The sequence below is a fragment of the Melanerpes formicivorus genome, unplaced genomic scaffold (genome assembly GCF_026170545.1).
Source record: "Melanerpes formicivorus ecotype bairdi unplaced genomic scaffold, bMelFor1.0.p_v2 SCAF_8, whole genome shotgun sequence".
In the NCBI taxonomy this organism is placed as follows: Eukaryota; Metazoa; Chordata; class Aves; order Piciformes; family Picidae; genus Melanerpes; species Melanerpes formicivorus.
In genome coordinates, this window is record NW_027142360.1 from 19,693,624 (window position 1) to 19,717,066 (window position 23,443).

Consider the following 23,443-nt stretch of genomic DNA (forward strand, 5'->3'; position numbering starts at 1 on the left):
GCTGAGCAGGGAGAAAGCCAGCAGCTTTTTTTTCCTCTTCTTTGGCCAGCCCCAAGAACAAAAGTTCCATTTCCCTGATTAAGTTACACACAGAGATGAAAAGAAAGGCTAAAAACCTCTATCCCCCATTCCCCAAATTCATGCCTGTCCTGTGCCATTAAGGCAAACACTCAGTTTTCTGTCCTCTTCCCTGCTCAAGTATTGGAGGAGACTCTGCTTTAAGGTCTCTCCTTTCACAATGTGACCAATGCCCCTAGGACCCCCACATGTACCTGTGAGATTTCAGTGAGGACAATGCTTCGATACTTCTTGCCCTGTCCTAGAGCTTCCATCTCTGCCAGGAATTCCCTCCTCTCCTGAACTTCATTCACCACTGATGGATGAAAGAAAGCATTGGGGAAACTGGAATCAGCCAAAAGGCAAAAAAAAAACATGTTTCTGTCTAGATCTGAACCCCTCAGTTTCTGAGCTCTGCTTGAACAGTGGCCCATCAGGGAAATGGTGATGTCTGCTGTAACACCTACCTCGTGCATGTCATCAAAATACCTCAGCAGTTCCTTGTGCAATGGGAAATGTCCCCCCACCCATCTTCTTACTGCTTGGGAACACTTCAAAAAAGCTGTTTGTTGCTTATGGACAATTTAACCAGTCTGTGGATGGAGACAGAACCAGCTTAAAGCTACTCAGGTTCATTAGTTGGCATGCATCACCCAGTGACCACAACCACCTCTGCTGCCAGGACCAGCAAAGGCAGAGAATGTTAGCTACAGCTTTGCAGCACAGACTTGCAGCCAGCTGTCCCTAATCTTGCCATGCTGCAAAGTACATGGATGGGTTTTTCAGGTGTGTCCAGGACAACACTCAGCTTGCCTCACTACAGCAGGGACCAAAATACCCCTTCTGTACACACTATTCTAGCATGGGCCATATTTCTGCTGCCCTGGCTAAGGAGGGACTGACTCAGGTGCATGCACACACATTGAAGATTCACATTCAGAGAGGTATTAGGCAGGGTTTTGCCATCCTAGAATATTCTGCAGTCCATCACTGCTCAAAATCCTGCTGAGCATTTAAGCTTTGCCAGTGTAACAGAGCCCAGACCATGGTCAGACTGGCAAGTGTCCTAGTCTCTGTTGAGTTATCCTGGCTGGAAAAAGGACCCATGGTACCTGGGCTTCCTGCCTGAACGTCCTGAGGGAATTCCCCTGCCAGCAAAGTTCATTTTGTGAGCTCAGCCCAGGGAGCTCCAATCTACCAGCAAGCCTCTGCAGCGTAAGCTCTGCTAGGACAGCTGAATCAGAGTGTCACAGCAACAAGTTCTTTCTCTTGGAAACTGGGCTTTGTGCCTCCTTCCACAATGGGCTTCAGGTTACTGGCAACATGGCCTGCCACCCCAGCCCTGGCAGGGAGCTGGCTTCCCACCTGCATTCCTCCAGGGTATGTAAAGACCTACATTCTTCAAAGCGGTCAGGCTCAGGCATCTCCTCTTCCTTTGTCTCAACCTGAGCCTGCTTCATGTTGCACGTCACCACATCCTTCCCTGTTGCTAAGATGTTTTGGAGCCTTTGCTTCTCCTTTTCCAAATCTCCTGTGAATGCCAAGGGGAAAAGAAATTATTGTCAGCCCATCTCCTCCAGGAGGAGCCTGGCATGCCACTTCTCTGCTGGTGATGCCAGAGGAAGCACTGTGATAAGGACAGCCCAGTCCCACACTGGACTGCACAAGCAGCACACAGACACACAGCAGGTTTGAGTCACATTGATAAGCTACAAAATGACACAGGGCTCCCTTCTGCCGTGGGTTCAGCCAGCTGAATCAGCTGGTGAGTATTCAGTACCAGCTGAATCAGCTGGTGAGTGTTCAGTACCAGCTGAATCAGTTGGTGAGTGTTCAGTACCAGCTGAATCAGCTGGTGAGTGTTCAGTACCATACTGACATCATGCCCATTTTAGGAAAGGGGTGGCCAGAGCAAAGTATGATGGAGCTTGGAGTCCAGACTGTAACCTGTGAGACTTCCTATATGATCTCCACACAGTTCATAGATATCACTGGAACTCAGCCTCTGCCTTGTCAGCTGTCACCCCCCAGGCCAGCAGGCAGAAGTCAGCAAGCACTGACAGTAGATGTTCCCTCAGAGAGGCATTTTCAAAGGTTCCTTGAAGACAGAAACTGTGAAGATGAAAAGCAATTAAACACTCCCTGCTGCTGCAGAGATTGCAGGCAGGGGATGGACAGACAGAGGAGCTGGATGCCATCATTTATTGACTAGTGGTGTTTGCTGACTTACGCCTTGCCCGTGGCTTGAACTTCTCTCGGACGTAGGCATCTCCTGCCTGGCAGGCCTTGGCAGGCCGGAGGTGTGGCTTAGCTGCAAGCCTGCCGCGCTGACAGACTGGTGGGGGCAAAGCAGGTGGCTCTTTGCTGGGTGTGAGGTGGAACTGGAGGGGCAGAGTACCTCCTCCTGGAGAATGAAGAGAAAATAACAGTAAGTCAGGCAGGGAAGACTCTGGATGGATATCACTGGCAGAAGATCTCCCTGTCGATCCACTGTAGCACCAGAAGCAAAGACGCCAGGTGCCACAGAAGTTCCTACTGGCTGCTGGGATGCACTGACACCACTGGGTCTTGTTCCCTGGATGACCCTTCAGGACACCTCACCTGTACATCCCCGTGTATTGGCAGCAGCCATGCTGTTCTGAAACACTTGCCCATCCAAGCGGGCTGTGGTGAATGTCCTTGTTTTGAGGTGAGCAGCAAAAGCTCTTCAGCACAGCAAAGTGGTGGGAGGACAAGCAAGAGGGCCTGCACTCACGTTTCACACAGTCCATCAGGTGTCGCCTCTGGAAGTATGTTAGCTTCGACTCCTCCATCATCACTGCAAAACATGATGTATAGGTGAAGGCTCAAGGGGACTCCATGCCTCCCCTCTGGCAGGGGACAGGCTGGGGAACTCCCTCCCCAAAAGCAATCCCCCCTTGCAACCCAAACCCAAAGGGGAAAGTGCAGGTTTAGAAGAATGGAATAATTTAGGTTGGAAAAGACCTTTAAGACCATCTAGACCAACCATAAACCTAGTACTGCCAAGTCCACCACTAAACCATGTCCTTAAGCACAACACTACACACATCTTTTGAATACCTCCAGCTATGGTGACTCAACCACTTCCCTGGGCAGCCTGTTTCAGTGCCTGACAACTCTTTCAGTGAAGAGATTTTTCCTAACATCCAACTTAAGCCTCCCCTGGTGTAACTTGAGGCCATTTCCTCTTGCCCTATCGTTTGCTACTTTGAAGAAGATACCAACACCCTCCTCACTACAGCCTCCTTTCAGGTAGTTGTGGAGAGCAATAATCTCTCTCCTCAGTCTCTTCTCCAGACTAAAGAAGCCCACTTCCCTCCTGAGCTCCTCCTGAGACTCGTTCTGCAGGCCCCTCACCTGCTTTCTTGCCCTTCTCTGGACACGCTCCAGCACTTCAGTGCCTATCTTACACTTTTGCATGACAACTGAACACGGCACCCAGGCTGCAGCCTCACCGGTGCTCAGGCACAGGGGTAAGATCACATCCCTATTCCTGCTGGTCACACTATTCCTGATTCAGGCCAGGATGCTGGCGACCTTCATGGCCACTTGGGCACACTGCTGGCTCACGTTCAGCCGGCTGGCAACCAACACTCCCAGCTCCTTTTCTGCCGGACGGCTTCCCGGCCATTCTGCCCCAGGCCGGTAGCGTTGCCTGGGGCTGCCGTGACCCAAGCGCGGGACCCGGCACTTGGCTTTGAGGACTCAAGCCGGGGTGGCGCCACCAGCGCCCGGCCCGCCCGGCTCTCCCGCTCCCGCGGTAAGGCTTCCGGGCGGGCATCTTCTCTCTGCAGCGGGGGCAGGACGGGCCGGATCCCACGGGTGCGCGGGACACGGGGAGCCTGAGCAGCTGGCTTTGGCCCCGGCCCCAGCCCCGCCCCGCCGTACCTCTCAGCAGCTCCCGGGTCCCCGGGCTGTACCGGGCCGGCTCGGCAGCGCGCCCCCCGCCGCCGCCTCCCCTCGCCGCCGCCGCCCTCCCGGGCCCGGAGGCCTGCATAGCGATAAACGGCAGGGAAGGGAGGCGCGGACAGCGGGGTGGGATGCACAGGGCGGCGTCGCCCCGGTAACGGCGGCGCGGGGGCAGGCCCGGCGGCGGACCGGCGCGCACCCGGAAGTGAGCGCGGCTTCCGGGCGGCGGGGAGCGGCGAGCAGCATGTCTGACAACGAGGACAAGTGAGAGCGGGGGGTCGGGGTGGGAAGGGGAGCGGAGGTGAAGCGAGGCGGCGAGCAGCATGTCTGACAACGAGGACAAGTGAGAGCGGGGGGTCGGGGTGGGAAGGGGAGCGGAGGTGAAGCGAGGCCGCGGCGGGGCTGGGAGGCCCGGCCCGGCCCGGCCCGGCCCGTGTGCGATGTGCGTGTCACTCCCGCAGCTTTGACGGAGACGACTTCGACGATGTGGAGGAGGATGAGGGCCTGGAGGACCTGGAGAACGCGGAGGAGGTATGTGTCCCGCGGGCTGCGGCGCTGGCCCGCCCGGGCAGGCTCTGCCGGGACCGCAGGCCCGTGTGTCGGTCTGGCTCTGGCTAGGCGGTCGCTGGGGCTGAGGACGTCTCAGCGCCGTGGGGCCTCCCTCGATGGTGTTTGCGGCTCAAGTGCAGCGCTGGTCTGCTTCCCCCAGGAGGGACAGGAGAACGTGGAGATCCTCCCCTCGGGAGAGCGGCAGCAGGCGAACCAGAAGCGGATCACTACCCCCTACATGACCAAGTACGAGCGCGCCAGAGTCCTGGGCACTCGCGCCCTCCAGATCGCGTGAGTACTGCACTGCCCTGCCGCAGCCCTGCCGCAGCTGCCCCACCCGTCCCAGGAGAGCTGCTTTCCTCCTCCCTTGAAAGCTCCTGGGTCTCACATGACTGCCGGTCTTTCGATCACCATCTGGGTCAACACTGAAGCACAGGATCATAGAACGATGTATGAGTTGGAAGGGACCTTAAAGATCATCTAGTTCCAATCCTTCTTCCACGGGCAGGGACATCTCCCACTAGATCAGGTTGCCCAAGGCCACATCGAGCCCAGCCTTGAACAGTTCCAGGGAGGGGGCATCCACAGCTTCCCTGGGCACTGTTCCACTGTCTCACCACCCCCACTGTAAAGAATTTCTTCCTAATATCCAGTAAATGTGCTCTCTTCCAGCTTAAAGCCATTGTTTCTCACTCTGTTGCTACAAGCCCTTGCAAAGAGTATCTCCCCAGCTTTCTTGTAGTCCCCCTTCTGTTATTGGAAAGCCACTATAAGGTCTCCCTGGAGTCTTTGGGTTCAATACCTCCAGCTCTCACAGCTTGCCCTGGTAGGAAAGCTGACCCAACCATGGAGCTCCAATCATGGAGCTCTTAGTTGCATGCAACAAGCTGATCCTGGCTTCTGCCTTTCCTAAGGGAGTCAATGGGGGCTGGAAAGCTCAGCTAAAGCCTGTGTTGAAGTGTGGACTGCTCCAGAACATCTTCAGTTGATTCCACAGGGCTGAGGGACTTGGCAATGGAGTAACCAGCTTGAAGTCTATTTTAAGTGCAGTTGCATTGTGGCATGGTACAAGTATTTGGAATGGTGAGGCCTCTTTCCTAACAGGGAGTAACATTTAAATCCTGTTTGAAGTGTCTCTGAGGCTGGCTGCTTTCAGCTTCATCCATTTACCTGTCTAGACTCTTTAATAATCTATATTAAAAAGTTTAGCACTCTTTTTGGTAAAACTGCTTTGTGACCAAGGTTATTAGGCTGTGGCAAGGATTGTCTGAAAGCATGTCTTAAAGCCACCCTTCAAATAGTGTTGCTTTCATTTGCTTCCAGCTGGGCTGGGCTGGCAAAGCTCATGTTGGGGGGTGTGTGTGGAAATTTCAACCCACCACATCTCTACATCATTCAGGAGCTCCTAGATGTTGATCAGATCTTTCCTTAATCATTACTTTGCACAGTCTTCACTCTGTGAAGCCTTTTTGCTGCACATTCTTTCAGCTGATGGAAAGTATGAAAGATGTGGGGCCAGGGAATGAGATGGGCCCATACTAGGTCTTTGATAGAAAGCACTGGTGCCTGGTTCTGCTTCACCTGCATATTCTGCCTGCAGTGCTGAACCTGGGCCAGCAGCAGCCCCCAGTGGCTTTACCCATGCATAACGTGAACTTTCTTTGCTGCCCCTGCCTAATGGCAGATGTTGTCACCTGTGTTTTCCCTGCTGTCACAATCCTCTGTGAAATAGGTTTTCTTTCCTTCTTTTGTTTTCCTAGAAGTAAATCCAGCCCCTTGCCCACCCCCAAACAAAGCCTGGAAGGTGTGAGCAAATGAGAATGGAAGAGAGGTGCTGGAGTTGCTGGGGGCATGCTCGTTTTACAGTGTTCCCACTCTCTTCATTGGATTAATTATAGAACTATTCTTTTCCTCTCATTTAAGCACAGCAATGGGTGACTAGCCTGGTGGATGTGACCAGCCCTTGAACACCAGTTGGTCAGCAGAGGCTGAGGAATGGGGCAAGATAAAAATTTTCATGTAAAAGCTCACTCTGTTGCCACCGGGGAGGGGGAGGGGGGCAGTTTTCTTGATGAAGTGCATAAGAGAGCAAATCAGACTTGCCATGGTGGTGTCCCACCCTCCCTCTTTACTGGCTGCTGTCTGGGTGACATGGATAGGCACATGCTTAGCAGTCTCTCTTTTCTTTGCATTCACTTAAACGAGTGTTAATGATCTGTCCTAGGATGTGTGCCCCTGTGATGGTGGAGTTGGAAGGAGAAACAGACCCCTTGCTGATTGCCATGAAAGAGCTCAAGTAAGTCCCAGTCTTTGGTGGTAAGTGTATTGATTTCCCTACAGCCAGCAGTCCTCTCCTTGTCCCAGCCTTTAGCAGCTCTTTCCAAGACAGCCTTGTCTTCCCTCAGTAACAGTGAGCACTATAGTTGTCTACCCTTTTTTTCACCTTGGGACTTGTCTGCAGTTGCTCTCTCCCATCCTAGTTGCTCATGTAAAGTACTGCTGATCAGGAGTGCTGTGACCTCTTTTGCTTCAGAGTCCAAATGTTCTTTATTTCTATGATGAGAACCCAAGGTCCTTATCTTTCTGAAATCAGTTTCTTTCCCTGAGTGGATTTGAATTTGAAGCAGACATCTGAACAGACCTGTGTTAAGTGAGGTGCTGGCCAGAGATAAAATGCAGGTCAGGCTGTTAAGAATGGTCTTTTCCCACACCCTTGTGCACTTGGCTTATTGTGCTTGTGAGGAGGCACATCCCTTGCTTGCAGAAAGAGAAATCCTTTCTGACTGCAGCAGACCCACCTTTTGGGTGGTCATTTGCAGACCCACCTTTTGGGTGGTCATTTGCAGACCCACCTTTTGGGTGACCATTTGCAGACCCACCTTTCCACAGCAGAGCTCTCTGCTGACTCACAGTTTGCCTCCATGGTTGGTGGCCTAGATCACATGCAGGCATCCTTCAAGCAGAGCAGCTGGATTCCATTAAGTGCCTGTTACTGAACTGAGCTGTTCCCTGCTCTCCCAGTTTCTCAGTACGTTGCAGTTGCTCTTGCAAGTTTCTCTCTCTTCTACAGCTCCCTCTAATCGTTGCCAAAATCTTCTTAGGTCATTTTTCTGTCAGATCTCAAAGCTCATTCTGAGTTGGTTCTTGTCACTATGAGCATGAGCTCTAGAAAGTAAGCCAGGGTGTGGCAAAGCATAGTGGCATCCTGGTCTGCGCCAAAACTCAGTTGTAAGCCTTGGCAGGAGGGAGCTGCTTTGCTGCTGGAAAAACAACAGCACTGAATGTGATTACTAAAGCAGCTGTGTAACTTTTCAAGGTTAGAGTTCAGGCTGATTATTTTGCTGACTTAAATCTGCTTCCCTTAAGTGAAATGGTGTCCAGCATTCTCTTGCTTTCTGATGGGGAGCCCTGTTAGGAGATGCTGTGCTCCACCACAGGTGTGCCAGCTTTTGGTGTCTGTACAGTCTCTGTGCCACACATCCTTAAAATGCAACTGGTGCTTCCAGGCTGCAAAATACTCTGTAAATACTGGCTTGTTGTGAAGGTTCTCAGAATTCTCCCACTTCTATAGTGTCTTGTGGGAGAAAAACCTTCTGTCAGTCAGGGTGGATTTGTTCTTCAAGTCCCTTGATTATTTGGTGCCACGGTTTAATTGATTGGATAGTGTTGGATGATAGGTTGGACTCGATGATCTCAAAGGTCTCTTCCAACCTGGTTTATTCTATTCTATTCCTTTTTAAAGTATATCTGTGTTAGATCATAGACTATTAGAATGCACTGGGTTGGAAGGCACCCTCGATGGTCTTCTTGGCCAGCCCCCCTGCAGCAAGCGAGGGACACCTCCAACTACATCAGTTGGTGTTGTCTCATAGTGGGTTCAGATCCCAGGGCTCAATTCCTGCAGTAACAGTAGAGCAGACCTTGTGTAGGCCCTTGGCTGTTTCAAGTCTAAGGACACTCAGTGCTTTGCACCTGCAAAAAGAGAGGAGGTTGTTGGGATTTCCGTCTATTGTGTAACACCAAATCACTGGTGCTGCACAGATCACTCAGTTAAATTTGATGTGCCTACTGAAGCTCCACAGTACTTCAGTGCCCATTGCCTGCTGAAGTGGTGCAGTGAAGGCTCTGTTCATCTCTCTGTCCTCCCTTCAGAGCCCGCAAGATCCCCATAATCATACGTCGTTACCTACCAGATGGGAGCTATGAAGACTGGGGTGTGGATGAGTTAATTATCACAGACTGAGCAGCCTCCAGGCATTGTTTTGGATCTTTCCTGCTCCAGAGATGTTTCTATTTTTGTTTATAGTTGTGTAAATAAATTATGAACCTCCCTGTTTCAAGTTACATGTGTTTGGGTTGGGTTTTTTCTCTTCCACCTCCGTCCTACGTGCCCAAGAGAAGACTCTTTCCTGCTTCTCTCTAGCAGCTTGGTGATTATTCTGTGTCATGGGCTGTGTTAGTAAGATTTGAGGGCTAGGTGCCCTGCTTTTCTTGGCCCTGCCTTTTAGCTGGGCTGCAGACTGCAGTGTGTACTTCCTCCTCCCCCAGCACTGCTCCTCCCCAGTTATAGGATCGACAGCAAGTTAAACTCCTGCTCTTGCAGGTACGTTGGCTTCAGAAAGACTTCAGCCCTCCAACCACATCCCTCCTTAAAAGGGGAATGCTGAGACACCTCCATTGCTTCCCCCTAGACAGTTGGGCCTTTGTGCCTTTAGCAGGTTGCTGTGGAAACCCCCAATTTCCTCTCTGGCCAGGGCTGGCTGTGGGGCTTCTCAGGAGTATCGCAGAGCAGTTCTCATCAAATCACCTATTGTCTGCCTGCTCCTGCTGCTTATCAGAAGTGGGGATCCCCTTTCAGTGGCACTGCCCCAGCCGGAAGCGCAGTCGCCGCTCGCGCTCCCACCAGCTGGGCAGTTCCACCAGCTGGGCAGTTCCACCAGCTGGGCAGTGGCAGGTTGTTGCCACACTTGCTGCTTGTGCAGCCATTCCCTGGCACACGGTGGAACTGGTGGTCCTGGCTGTGTGCTCTCCAGACATCTCAGGTGTACATACTCTGGTACAGTGGCACAACAGCAGTTAAATCCTGGAGCTGCTTTCATCTGTAGTGTGATGAGAGATCAGGCATTTGTCCCCCTCAGGTACCTAATGTCTTGCCTCTGATGTGCAGGGAGGTGGGTGGATGCATTATAATCTGCAAGGGCTTCCAGCCAGCCACTGCATAGTTTTCATTTCTTGATCTGTGTGCTCCAAGGCTCTTCCTCTGTGTGAGGAAGGTCTGAACCTTTGAGCAGAACACACCAAGTCTTACTCACATTATTAAAACATGCTCTTGGGATTTGTGTTGTTTTGTTTTAAAGAGATGAAGAGGGGAGGGGCACCTCACCTATGGTCTCTGCTTGACACTCATTTTTCTCTTTGCACTGATCCAGGAAGAATATTTCCAACTAGTTTTTGTTATAAGCTTGTACTTACATGTACATATGTATATGTATGTTATAAGCTTGTACTTATATGTACTTATATGCTGTATGTGTGGTTGGTGCCTGAATATGAGCATCCGTGGCCCAAAGGGAATTCAAATCCACCTGCCTGGGAGCTCAGCTCACGTAACCGGTCATGAATGTCATTCTTGTACTGCTCCCTGTAAAAGCTCTAGTCCATCCTTCCTCTGCTGGCATGCACAGGAGGGGCTGGGTTTGAGGGTGATAATGCAAGAGCTGAATGGGTCCCTGGGCCAAACAACAGGTCAGAGGGAATGTGGAGATGCTTGCAGGTGTGGGAAGGAGGTTGACTGTGTCCCCCCCCCACCTTCCCCCCACCGAATGCTTCCTGGTCCAGGCCATCCTTACTAAGAAAAGGTTAATTTGCAGCACTGTGGCCTTCAGCCTTCTCCCCCCACCCTCCATGGAATCCTTTAATCACGTTGGTGCGGTGAAATTTCAGCCTTGAAACGGTGCCTTTGTGCAGGCCTTTGGCGTCTGCCATGGAGCGCGGGGGTCCCTTTGCTTCTCCCTTTTTTGAAATGGGTTTAAATGGCTTCTTTGTTCCCTCCCCGCCTCCCCTCCCCTCCCCAGCCTTGCATCTGTATCAGATACGATTAAAGGGATAGGGAAGGATGCCGGGCCAGCTCCTGCTAGGCTGCAGAGGAGTGGTTAACCCCTCTGTTGCCAGCGGCGTTCTCAGGCCCGTCTGAGCTGTGATGACCCTCCTAGCTGAGAGGAGGCATCCTCTCCCACTAGAGAATGAGCAGAGAGAGGATGGGCAGAGCCAATTTGCTCTCTTAATTTGCTGTTTTGAAGAGCTGGAGAAGGTTGCCTGAGTATGGTTAAGAACTTCATGTTCCCACTGTTTCATCCATCCACGCTGTGTCTTTTCTCTCTCCCACACCTGTGATCTGTTCTGCTGTCCCTAACTCCATCATGGCTACCCTTCTTCCCCACACACGCTCCTGACTTGCTCCACAGTGCAGTAGTTCCTTTCTGGACTCTTCCCACAACCTCTAATTTCAGGTAGAGATTTCTTCTCCTCTCCAGTGAATGCCTATTGTCCTCCTCTTACATGGAGCTCTTTAGCTGTCATCAGCTATTGTTAGATCCATTAAGTTGTTCTGCTGCTGATACAGGACTTCATCCAAATAGTGCTGTGAGGTGTAAAAAGCTTTGAACATGTTCCAGAGTCCTGCTTGCTATCCTCACCTATGCAACATTTAGTGAACACAAACTCTGTGGATCAGCCACAAAGCATCAGCATTGAAACCCTTTGGAATCAATTTATAGTTGTTGTTAACTGGGTTTGGGATCCTACCTTGCTACCATTGTCCTTGAGAGATGTTCTGAAGAAGACCAGTATCTGTGTATGCTTTCTTTTCAAGCACCTTCAGGACATGTCTACACCCAGGATGTCTTCTTCAGCAAGTAAGAAGGTGTATACATCTGTTCTTGAATGTGCTCTGTGTGTCTGTATTTAGGTTCTTGCTTGTGGAAGGCAAGAGGCTGGGGGTTGAGTTCCTAGGGAGGAACTAATAATAGAGAATTGGTTTGTTGGAGAAGGCCTCCACAAGATCATCGAGTCCAGCCATCAGCCTAAGACTACCATGGCCATTAAAGCATGTCCTGGAGTGCCATGTGTCTCCTGAACACCTGACTGCTGCCAAAATATACAAGTGTGTGTGTGGTGGGGGGGGGAAGCTTTATTTTGAAGGTATACTGTCTGCTACCTGGTGATGAGGGACCAAGAGAAGAAACCCCACTCCCCTATTCTGGAGAGCACTAGCAATTGCACTAGGAAATTATTGGATGAAGCACATGCAGAACAGTGCTCTTCTTAATTGCATGTGCTCAGTCTTCTGAAGAACAGAAGCCTAAGAAAGGCTGACTGCATTTCTTAGCTGAAGAACAGAAGTCAGGCTGACTGCATTTCTCACTGAAGGAATGACTGCAGCTGGGGTATGAGCAGAAGATGTTTCATCTCCATGAAGGAGACTGGTAAGCCCTTCAGAGTTCCACCTGTGTGCTGCTAGAATCATGGAATTGTCAGGGTTGGAAGGGACCTCAAGGACCACCTAGTTCCAACCCCCCCCCCCCGCCCCGCCATGGTCAGGGACACCTCACACTAGATCAGGTTGCTCAGAGCCACATCCAGCCTGGCTTTAAAAACCTCCAGGGATGATGCTTCTAACCACCTCCCTGGGCAACCTGTTCCAGTGTCTCACCTCCCTCATGCTGAAGAACTGCTTCCTAACATCCAATCTGAGTCTACCCATTTGTGTTTCTTTTTCCCATTCCCCCCAGCCCTATCACTCCCTGACACCCTAAAATGTCCCTCCCCAGCTTTCTTGTAGGCTCCCTTAAGATACTGGAAGGCCACAATAAGGTCTCCTCAGAGCCTTCTCTTCTCCAGACTGAACAGCCGCAACTCTCCAGAGGAGAGCCTGTATCCATAGGAGAGGTGCTCCAGCCCTCTGATCATCCCTGTGGCCCTTCTCTGGACATGTTCTTCATGGCAGGCAGAGGAAGGCTGTGCACCAAATCCATGTAGTTGGTTGTGTGACCCAGCATAAACTTACTGGGGGAGAAAACAGGCTTGCAGGAAAGAGGGCAGAAAAGCCCAGACACATTAAAATGAAACGTTTAAGTTTATTATTCCATATGTTTAATGCAGAGTTAATGGTGCTAGGACAGCATAGAGACCAGGGAAGGGGAGGTGGGTGAGGAAGGTGCTACCTGCATAAATAAGGGGACAGGGCTGGAAGAGGTTACATGCGTACGAGGAGCAAACATTCTACATCTTCTCAGACACCACAAGTATAAGTCATCCATAGCTAAGGGAGGCAGGAAGGGCATCTGACAGTCCTATCAGCAGAGGGATACAGTCCATGTTGGGTCAAAGTATTTTGTCTTTCTAGACTGCAGTATCCATCAGAAGGTCCCACAACACGTGTCTGCCATCAACTGCCAGGAGTCAGCTTTTCCTGCAGTAACTTTTGTGCCAGTTCACTCCCTGGCATGACAAACCACCCCAAGTCCTGGAGGTGACAAAGGAGAAATAAGTAGTCCTGGGGTGCTGGGCTGAAAACAGGAGGTTGCTCAGAACCGTGAGAGCTGGTCAGTTCCAGTTTGAAGCCCTAATAGGAAAACACATTTCCTTACACCTAAACAGGCTTCTTTTCTTTATGCTCATCCATGGTCAGGTGTGTAGCTCCCTTGCTTAAAGCCACGGGAGTGTCTTTCCATCCTCAGTGCAGGCAGGAGGGAGGTCTTGGCTGACTGGAAGATCTGATGAGTAAACAAGTGGGGGTGCACATGCCATCAGCCTGAGTGTGGAGTGGGACTTCAAAGAGAGTATTGGAATCCGATCAGCGTCTTGGCAAGTGCGTAGAAGCTTTCTTGGTGCCTCTTCGTTTTGGGCAAGCACAGTCAGACATGGAAGAGGAACAAGTGTGCTCAGAAGTTGTTTGGGATACTGAAGAGATTAGAAAAGACTGAGATGCCAGAAATGCCAGACATAAATGAACAATACAGGATAATCATAAGAAAGGAGGATTCACCCACAGCACCTTAATGATTCGCTGGTCCTTCCCCACCTCTCCTGCACCTCCACACGTGAGCATGCACACACAGAGAGGCTGTGATATGAGTAACACTAAGACCAGCAATGCAGTTCTTGAGTCTTAGGTGGTCAGGCAAACCTGAAATCTCCATGCAGGAAGGAGAGTGAGATTAAACAGAGAGAAGGGGTGGAGAGAAGAGACAGGGACAAAAGCTGGGATGCAGCTGTTGAAATCAGCAGGAAAGCAAGCATAGGTTGGTCTTCCAATGGGGTTCAAGATTCATGCACGTGTGAATCTTAGGCAGGACTGCTGCATGACCCTGATGGCAAGGAAGCCAGCCATGCCATCCCCACTCCCATAACCTGTTCAGCAAGGCTGAGCAACTGCCCTTCACCCGCAGGAGGTGACAAAGCGTCGGCCGCTGTGGCCTGTTGGGAACACTTGCTAACTCCCTGGAGCAGTCTGGAGGGGGGAAGGAAAGGACAGTCTCTCTCATTGTACAGTCCAGGGTTTGCACAACGAAACCCACCACAAACCAGTCACTCCACTTGTAGAATCCTCCTCATCTAGAAGGCCAGTAAAGTGTCACAAGCCAGTGGTGTGGCCTGCGTGAAATCGGTAAAGGGCGAAAGGACAAAGAAACCTTCCTTTAGGCGGGTGAGCCAGCAACAGCCGGGGTCAGGAAAGGCACCTCTGTGCACTCAGTGGGTTTTGGTGGCTGCGTGGCACTGAGTGACCTCGGAGTTCAGAGGCTCTTCTGCCTGTGCTGATTCTTCAGAGCCTTTCCATCGCTGCTTTGGTCACCGTTCCTCGTTCTCTATGGTCTGGAGAGAGTTGTGTACACAGGCTGTTCCCAATGCGTAGGACTATGAGACTGTGGCACAGAAGGCGCGGGGTCAGAGATGGCAGTGTAAAGGGGACGTTGGGAAGGGCCCATATAGGAGAAGGCAGAGTAGAGGCCGGAGGCTTGGGTGGAATGGCTGTAGTAGGGTCCTGAAGGCTGATGGTCCGGGTAGTCAAACTGCGGCCTGGAGATGGAGGGGAAGGCTGAACCGTAGTGGGGAAGACTCAGGGATGTGTAAGCTATCTGGGAGGTGGAGGGCTGGTCAGTGTAATGACCTCCAGGGGCAGACCCCTCTGTTTTCACCTGAGCCTTGGAGTCCACCACTGAGGAGGTGGCAGTGGACAAGGAGACTCCATGCTGCTTGGAGATCCAGGCAGAGTGTCCACTGGCTGCAGCCAGGGCGCTCCCAAGGCCGTAGCCAGCAGCCGCCGCCGCTGCGTAGCCCCCAACATGGCCCGGGTGGCCGGCGTGTCCGTTGGGTGGCAGATACTGGTCGAATTCGTTGACATCGAAGGTCTCCATGTTGGACATCACTTCATGGCTGATCTCCCCAATGTCCACATTGCCAAAGTCAATGTGTGGCTTTCCCCCTTCCCCTAGGGAACGCCCTTCGCGTTTGGAGTCAGCTTTGCCTGCCTGCAGCTCGGTCTTGGGGGTGGTCGGCGGCGTGGGGGGCCCGTGGCTCTGACCTGAGATGTGAAAAACATTTTGAGGGGGAAAGAGAGAGAAGAGGTGAGATACTGCTTTATGCCTGGCTTTGTACACAGCCCAACTCTGTTCCTCCCAGTATGCCAGCAACCGTCCAGCTGGAGGCTTCAGTGGAGGGAGAGAGAAACAGACAGGGAAAACCAAACCTTTCTGTACCATCCTGTGGAAAAAGAGGGAGGGAGCAACAATACCTTGCCTGAACAGAGGAGTGCAAGAGCCCTTGAAAGCTAGGCATGTCCCTATACTACTGATCCTGGCAGAGTTTTCTGGGTCACAAGCAAGGTGTGAGCCACATCACTAAGGCTTTCACTCTGAGCTGTCTGTAACCTGTCAGTAAGTTCACGGAGAGCTGAGACTCACCTGAAGAGTGTTCTGGATGACCATCAGACATCGGTGACCCTTCTCCGGGATGCCTGTGATCCAGGTGGGTGTTCTTGTAGTGAGCCTGGATGGCAGCAGCCCCTCCAGCCTCTCCCTCCACCTGACCTTCTCCCTCCCCCTGCGTGGCCTTGCCGTTTTTCCGCCGGCGGGGCTGGTACTTGTAGTCAGGGTGGTCCTTCTTGTGCTGCATCCTCAGCCGCTCCGCCTCCTCGATGAAGGGCCGCTTGTCGCTTTCGTTCAACAGCCTGCAGAGGCCAAGGTGGGAAAGAAGAGAGGAGGAGAAGGAATGGGGCAGGAGTGTCACAAAACCCCCACGCCTATGCACAGTATCCGGGTATGGGGGTGGTGCCCCACCGAAGGCATTTCCCAGAACAACAGGGAGAGCTTGGAAGTGTTTCAGTGAAGACATCAGTGTTTACCTTCTCCTCCTTAATTCTGGAGCCCTGAAACTGGTTGGTGTCAGTGCTGGGTTCCCCTCTCCCAGGTTCATGATGTTTCTCACACCAACAGCCTCTCTTATGTTGCCCAAAGGCCAAGCACAGCCTTTCACAGCCGTGGACAAGCTGGTTTCAAAGACTCTGGGCAAATTAAGGCCAGTTGGGATCATCCTTTGGGCTAAGGCAGTGTTGCACACCCTTGCTACCTGTAGTGCTGCCTCACATGTCTCTTACTCTTCCCCAGACTCCAGTTGACCCTCCCACCTCTCCATAGGCTCTAAGTTTAAGGGTCTCCTGAGCACAAATGGCAGCAATCAGTGTCGGCCCCACAGTACCCACATTGCTGTGTGGGGCTTGCTGGGACTTTAAGCACCTTGCAATATCCTAGAAGGGAATTAAAGACCATTTCAAAGGCAGGGAAACAGGGCATCCTGCTGCTCCTGGAGCTACTGCTCACCTTAGACATGAGTAATGCAAAAGGCTGAAATACAAAGGACCATCCCTTCTTGAACTCAGGTGAGCAGTTGTTAAATATCTGGCTGCTACAGTGTAGAAAGAGGTGAGCTTTGGTCTTTGGGTGAAAGGCACTGCAGAAATGTAAGGACCTTCTCTGTGTTCCTGCCAGATCATGGGCTGCTCTAGTTAAGGTGGACTCTGAGGAAGTTGTGAAATGTGCAGTTAGGATGGCTCAGAGCACTTGAAGACAAGATCAACCTCAGTGCTTGAGCCTTCAGCAGTGCCATGGCTGGAAGCATGTTGGTTTTCATTCTATGATTTTTCCCCTCAAATATTCTCGTGCCTGGAGGTCATCTTACTTCCAACCAGGAAACAGTGCTCCCAGAAGGGACCAGTCTTCCCTTAACTTGCAGCTCTTACAGCCAATAGAAATTGCAGGCCTCCCAAAGGGCAAAAACCACTCAGATGTTGACCCCTTTTTCTCCCCAGCAAAAGGACTACCTGGGCATGGAGCTGTGCCAGAACCTTGATACCCCTGAAGCCCTCAGCCCTAAAATGTGACCATTTCTGTTGAGCTGTAGGCACTAAGGAAGAAACAAAGGCCTGAAAAACTGAAGACAGAGGAGGCATGGCTTGAACAAGGAGCGAAGGGGTCTCCAGCAAGTAATGGGTTGGTTCCTGAGCATGTCTGTTTCCCCTGGCCCTTGTGCATCCCCTCTGCTGACAGCCAGAAGGTGTGTGGCACGGGCTGGAACCCGCTGCGGTGTTGACCTGGGTTCACTCCAGGCAGCCTGAGCAGGTCGCGGCCACACACCGCATTCCTCCACTGCCTTAATCTCGGAGATTAAAGCAACTGAGCAACCATGAATCCAACACCAGCTTTCCTGTCTCACTCCTGCCACCACACACCATGCTTACAAGTCCTGGAGGGCTCTAATCCCCCCGCCTGCACTGCTCCAGACAGCCTTCCAAGGGGATATCATGGCTGATCCTCATAGGCATCGTGGCCTGGGAGGTGATCTTGCCTTGGCAAAACCTTCATCCCTTGGAGATGAAGAACAGAGGCAATCCCTGCAAGCCTTGCAACCTGGGACACTTCACTACAGCTCAGCCATGCTCCAGCTCCTGGCCTGCACTTGCATTTGCAAGCCAGGTAGTGCTAAAGCTAACAAGATGCTGTGGCTGGGAATGGAAAGTCTCTTGCTATGTGGGCACCTTTTGGAGTGAGAGGGCTGTAGGCTGCACAGCCAGCTTTGACCTGCAGGGCGAATTCAGAGCAAAGCCTCCTACAGAGACCGAAGCTCAGCCCCACAGATTCATTTCATGGATAGCAAGAACCAGAGCTGCTCAAGGCTGTGCAGGAGTCAGATCCCTGCCCTCCGAGCTATGCCTGAGTACCTCACCTCTCCCCTGGACAGCAGCCCCTGGGCAGTGCCACTAGCAGGACAATGCCAAGTCCACTCCCCATGTCTTTGCCTTCTCCCTTCCAAGGCTGCCTGCTCACTCTTCCCTCCCACTGGGATCAGAGCTCAAATCGGCTTTAGCAAAGTGAAACTGGTGCGAGCAGGCAAAGGCCAGGAGATTTGGGGGGATTTGGATTTCACTTGCTTCCTGCCCTCCCCCTCCTGCCCCCTACTCTCCCCAGGCCACAATGCAAAGGAATCTCGCACGAGCAGAGAAGTTATGGATCATAGAGCAAAGCCCTTCATGGGGCTTAACTAAGCCCTCTCTACCCTCCCTGACACCAAGCCGAGGGGAGAGGGGCGAGCAGCCAGCGCCCTGCTCTGGGAGGAGAAAGAAAGGCCAAAATCTGCCTGCCTGCCTCTTGCAGCCTCTCCTTCTGCCATCTGGCATTGCACCATACTGTGTGCCAGGCAACTGGCTTGGTGGCCAGAGGCCTGACCCTGTGGTGGGACTCAGCTGCCGATGAGTCAGTGCGGTGGTGGAGTTGGGCATCAGGGCTGATGCAAGGCAGGGGCTGGCTAGGAGCAGAAAGCAGCTTCGGGGGGGGAGGTTCTTCTACACGTCCACATCTCCAGATTTTATGGGCATGATCCCGTTCCCTGGGTACTGCCACCCCCTTCTGAAGATCCCTCCATCAGATCCTCTCACTCTTCCTTGCTAAGCCTTCCTCCCCTTCTTCCCGTGCTTCCCTTGTGCTCAGCCCCGGAGGTGGTGCTGGCTGGCGTTCTGGCCAAGACTCATGCCGACATTTTCAGCAGCCAGCCTCCATTTGAGAGCAGCTCCCTGCCCCACCCCAGGCAATGAAAGCAGCCAGGGCAAGATTTCATGACTGCCAAGCACAGAAACCTTCATTTCTTCTTTTTCAGTACTTTGGGTTCATTGACTGCACACCTCATGCACCCTAAATGGCTGCAGGCTGGGGCGGTGGTGGGGCCATAAGCTCCCCCAGCCCTGCCTCTGGGGCCAGGTAGTGAGGCCACTGGGGCATGTCCTACAGCCCTTCCCAATGAGGGCTGGGGTCTGTGGAGGCCATGGTGATGGCTGAGATCTGGAGCAAACACTGGACCATTGCAGGCCATTGCAGCCCATGTTGCAGAGGAGCACAGCGCTAAGGTTGTTGCTCCATCTGCTAGCTGCCTTTCAAGATGATTTCCCAGCTTCTGTCATACTCACTCAGCACCAGCCCCTGAGGATGTGGTTGGTTTAATGCTTGTCTGCAAGAAGTCCCCCTGCTCACCAGCACTTGCCTGTCTGCCTGACATGCCCTTTACCTGTATAAGCTCAGAGCAGCCCAGGTGGAAATAAGTCACCCACATTTTCCAGAGGGACCAGTAATGTAGGCTGTAGAGTCTGTGTGGGGACACAGGTCCCTTTGCAGGAACCCTTCTCAGATGTTTGAGACAAAACCACACAGAGCAGCACCTGGCTGCTCACAGTAGTACCAACATAGGAGATACATGTTTGGGATAGAACAGATGAGGGCAGTGGGAACGTCAGTGGAGGAAGGTCCAACTATACCACAGCTGGAAAGCAAGGCTCAGGGCTACTATCCTGGTAATCTCTGGGCCACCTTTTCTGAAGTTTTGTGGCCTGATATTCCCCCCAGCCTCACAGAAAGACACACACAGGCCAGACACCAGACTCATCCATAACCCAGCTTGCTCTGCTGTATGGTCCCCACTAGGGCTGACACAACCTTGGAGAGCCACAGCCTGCACTAGGGACATGCAGGAGAAGCATTCAAGCAAAGCAGTCAGGTGGCAAAGCCAGCAGCACTCAGCAACCCCACAAGTTTCTCTGCCTGATCCACACTCCCTGACCACCCTAAAAATCATCCAGAGACCTTGACCAGTACCCAGAGGCAGTGTCCCCTGTGGCCAGTGGTGGCAGCCATGCCCTGGGAGCCGGCAGGCAGTCGGGTGCATGAATGTGGCCGGGGGCTGTGTCTCCCTGTGCTCTGAGTGCAGTATCTGTGGAGGGTCCCACTGCTCTGCTGTATTTTTGAGGGGAAGGCAGTGTCTGGAGGGAGGCTGTTGCTCTAAAACCCGCCAATGTTTTGCACTAAAGGAATGATGGTTTGAAGTAACACTTTGGGAACAAAAAAAGGTGGATTGGATTGTGCCCACATACACACCCCTTCCAGCACAGCTTCACAGTCCAGAGACTGGCATCAGAGCTCCAGGCAGGAGCAAGTGCCATGGTAAGAAGAAGGGAAGGCAGCAGGGAATAAAATGGGAAAGAGCATCAGATGAGACCCCATCAATCATGCTCTGCCTTTGCCTTCCCAAAGAAGTCCCCTTGCTGGGGTTACACTGTACAATGATGGGTAAGGGGAAACAGGCTGACACAGGGGGAGAACCTAATGCCCAAGGGCTCCTTGCAAGAAAGGAAGTTTGTGTTGGTTAGCGCAAGGCGAGGAGAGGGGACAATGCTGGGGACTTGTGGCAGACTGCTTGTAAAGGATTGATTTAGTTATGGGCAGAGATCATCAGATGGGAAAGAAATACCACAGCCAGCTTGATATGCTTGGCTTGGGCACCACAGCTCTCTGCACACCCATGGGCCAGCTGCAGATAATCAGTGGAGCCCATTGGTCTGCTGGACAAAGGAGGAGTGGGTTGGGGATGGCTTGTAAAGGACCTGGGGATCTACACAAAGCCAAAATGAAAATGGATGCAACAAACTGGTGAGGCCAGAAGAAGAGTGTGAGTCTGTGTGTGTGTGTGTGTGTGTGTGTGTGTGTGTGTGTGTGCGCGCTGGGGAGAAAGGAGAGCACCTCTCTGGGTGCAAAGGGAGGTGAGGGCTGGTTTGAACCAGTATGATGCAAAAGGGCCTGGTAAGACTGGGACTGTTGCAGGTCTGTTTTCTGCTAAGCCTCACCCCCTCTTTCTAGTATGGTCTCTTGCTGTGTCTGCATGGCCTGCCACAACTGAGACCGTCCTGGGAAGGGCACAAGCAAGGCTCCCACTCCCTTCCCCTGATTTTCCTCCTCAGCTGTAACTTGTTTTCCCATTTGCTCTGTGGCACTGTGCAGAAAATAACTCCTGTTGGTGTTGGTGCCTGAGTTCAAACAGGTGTCAGGCAGCCATCAGTGAGTTGAGCTGAATGTGGCTCAGCGCAGTTCCTGCTAGTGCACAGAAGGGTGAGCCAAGAAAACATTTGCCCTGGAAGTTAGGCAGGTGAGGACCAGGACAAGAGTGTCCTGGTTTGGAACAGCAGGGAAAGTTAGTGGGAAACATGTGGAAAGGGCTGCTGTCCAGGATGGAGGTGAGCTCTGCTGAGGAAGTCTTTGCTACATCTGACCAGCACTCTTGCCCCAGTCACCAGCCATGCCTCATGCCAGAAGTGCCCCGCAACAGACACCCTGTCCATCCCACTAAGTCTCCATCCTTCCACATGCCTGAACAGTCCTCTCCAGGACACCTCTGGACCATAGCCCTCACTGTCCCCTTCTACCCACATGCTCTTACCTCCAGAGCTTCCCCAAGGTCTTGCTGAGCTCAGCGTTGTGGAGGTGTGGGTACTGGTCAGCCAGTTTCCTCCGGGCAGCCTGTGCCCAGACCATGAAGGCGTTCATGGGCCGCTTGACGTGGGGCTTGCTCTTGTTACTTCCATTGACCCGGACTGGCATGGGTACCAGGGTCCAGTCGTAGCCACTCAGCACCTGGCTGACTGCCTCGCGAATGCACACGGGGAACTTGTCGTCGTCCGCCTCCGAGTCTTGCTGTTCCTTCTTCACCTTCCCCATCTCCCCGTTCCCAGAGCCGGCAAGGTGTGGAGAGTTGTCCGACGCCATAGAGGGTCCTGGTGAGAGGCAGTGGTGGTCTTCAGAGCCCACTGGGCTCATCTCCACCTCTGAAAGGTCTTGGTCGTCAGCCATGGTTGCTCTGAAGCCCTTTCTCTCCTCCTTCTTGGTGCCTTTCTTCTCACTGGGGAGGGAAGGGAGGAAGACAAAAACAAAGAAAAGAAAGGAAAGGAAAGAGGAAGGGGGGAAAGAAAGAATTGGAGAAGCAACCACCAAATCTGAAGGGACTCCAAGGTCTCTGAAGAGCTGACCACGAGACAGGGGCTGCTCAATAAAAGCGCAAGCAAAGCAATTGCCGTGCACACCACAAACCCCGTGATTGATGGGGGTGGGGATGGGTCGGGGCCCCTGATTAATTGGGATATCATTCCCTATCTCTGCAATCATCTGGAGCTGGCATGTGTGGAGGAGCCTGCTACAAGAGGGATAAGGAAGGTTAGGGACCTGAATGGAAAGAGAGACATGGATCACCCTGCCTGGGTGCAGCTCCCCACGGGGAGTGGGATGGGGAGAATAGCCACAAAACTTATGTGGGAACATGTCCTTTTGAGGACTCGCAGTGCAATGCCACTGCAGTGCCCTGGAAGATGTGTGGGAGGGGGATCACCAATACCTTATCAATAAACCAGAAGTCACCTCTATCTTGGCTACCAGGGACACTGAGCGGATGGTACCAGCGGGCAGGGAACCAGCCTGGGCCCTGGATCCACATCTAAAGACCCTGATGCCAGCTGTAGGGAAGTGCCTTTGCAGGAACATTGCCCCGCACCCCGGCATCCCTCACTCTCTTCTTGCAGCTCACAAACCAAACCAAGACATCTACACTGTCCTCACACACATGCCTGACTATGTGTAGTGTGCAGATACACCTTCATATTCATGAGTAAATACACACAGAGATACAAACACGAGCCAAGTTTAAGATAAGCCAAGTCTTCAGGTGTCCTGCCCCACACACTCCTCTCCTCTCCTTCTGCCTGCAGTCACCTCTAAAAGTCCCTGCCACCGCGGAGCAGCTCCCCCCCGCACTGGAGAAAGAAACACTCTAAAAACAAAGGCCTCTCTTTCCGCCCCCCATACAGAAATAAACAAAAAAGAAGCATGAAATTAGGGGGGCAAAAAAAAAATGAAGAAAAAGAATTGCTGCTGCTTAACCGAGAAAGAGCCGGCGCAGGGCAGGGGCTGCCAGCCCTCCAGCCTCGGGGGTGACAGGGACCCCAGCCGGCGAAATCAAAAAAAAGTAGGAGAAAGCGGAGGGGAAAAGTGCGAGAGGAGGCGTGCGTGTGAGGGAGCGCAGGTAGGGAACTTACATTGCTGGCTGCGGTGTCCGACAGGTCCTGCGAGGGCTCTGATTTGTATCCCAAGAGCCGCCCTGCTCTCCCTCCCGGCCCCGGCGGTGTCAGGGCGCACGGCGCGGGGAGGCTCTCAGGCGAGTGCCATTCCTAGAGGGAGGCTTGGTTTTTACTAATACCCCGGCTGGATGTCTCTAGCTGGCTTTGCTACTTAGTACCGGGGGAGGGAAGGGTGGAAGGTGGAGCCAAGCACTCCTCGGAGGCAGAGTACGGTCGGTCAGGGACGGCGGGGAGGGGACGCAGGCAGCCCCCCACCTCAGCCACTGGCACAGTCCCCACTTTCCCCCGATGCTGGATTCTTCATGAGAATCACTGACATTAGGCTTCTCTCACCAGTGTGGCCACCTCAGAAATGGTGCTGGAGCATTCAACCCGGGGTGGGTTAGGGTGGCAGGGTGCTGGGAGGGGTCT

The 23,443-nt window shown here is 52.7% G+C and overlaps 3 protein-coding genes across 4 annotated transcripts in view; 1 reads left to right on the forward strand and 2 right to left on the reverse strand.

Moving 5' to 3' along the window:
• CUNH22orf23 (chromosome unknown C22orf23 homolog) overlaps positions 1 to 4,452 on the reverse strand; it is a 6,262-nt gene extending 1,810 nt beyond the window's left edge. The window contains exons 1-5 of the mRNA XM_068142427.1: positions 3,967 to 4,452; positions 2,813 to 2,875; positions 2,288 to 2,461; positions 1,454 to 1,588; positions 273 to 373 (exon numbers count right to left, since the gene is read on the reverse strand). Coding sequence (XP_067998528.1) covers positions 273 to 373; positions 1,454 to 1,588; positions 2,288 to 2,461; positions 2,813 to 2,875; positions 3,967 to 4,312 — 819 coding nt within the window. The 5' untranslated portion in view covers positions 4,313 to 4,452. The remainder of the gene's footprint in view (positions 1 to 272; positions 374 to 1,453; positions 1,589 to 2,287; positions 2,462 to 2,812; positions 2,876 to 3,966) is intronic.
• Positions 4,240 to 17,253, forward strand: POLR2F (RNA polymerase II, I and III subunit F). 2 transcript variants are annotated; one of them, XM_068142429.1, is made up of 5 exons: positions 4,240 to 4,330; positions 4,449 to 4,518; positions 4,697 to 4,827; positions 6,761 to 6,832; positions 16,901 to 17,253. In XM_068142429.1, exons 1-5 carry the CDS (start codon positions 4,311 to 4,313, stop codon positions 16,983 to 16,985), a joined length of 378 nt encoding a protein of 125 aa, XP_067998530.1. In that variant the 5' UTR covers positions 4,240 to 4,310; the 3' UTR covers positions 16,986 to 17,253. The 2 variants fall into 2 exon arrangements, with proteins under 2 accessions (XP_067998530.1, XP_067998529.1); XM_068142428.1 differs by lacking the exon at positions 16,901 to 17,253 and adding an exon at positions 8,689 to 8,880.
• On the reverse strand, positions 12,658 to 23,169 carry SOX10 (SRY-box transcription factor 10). The gene is made up of 4 exons (XM_068142426.1): positions 22,991 to 23,169; positions 21,346 to 21,804; positions 15,498 to 15,763; positions 12,658 to 15,118 (listed from the first exon to the last, which is right to left on the reverse strand). The coding sequence occupies exons 2-4, from the start codon at positions 21,753 to 21,755 to the stop codon at positions 14,403 to 14,405; spliced, it is 1,392 nt and encodes a 463-aa protein (XP_067998527.1). The 5' UTR covers positions 21,756 to 21,804; positions 22,991 to 23,169; the 3' UTR covers positions 12,658 to 14,402.
• Positions 23,170 to 23,443: the final 274 nt, after the last annotated feature.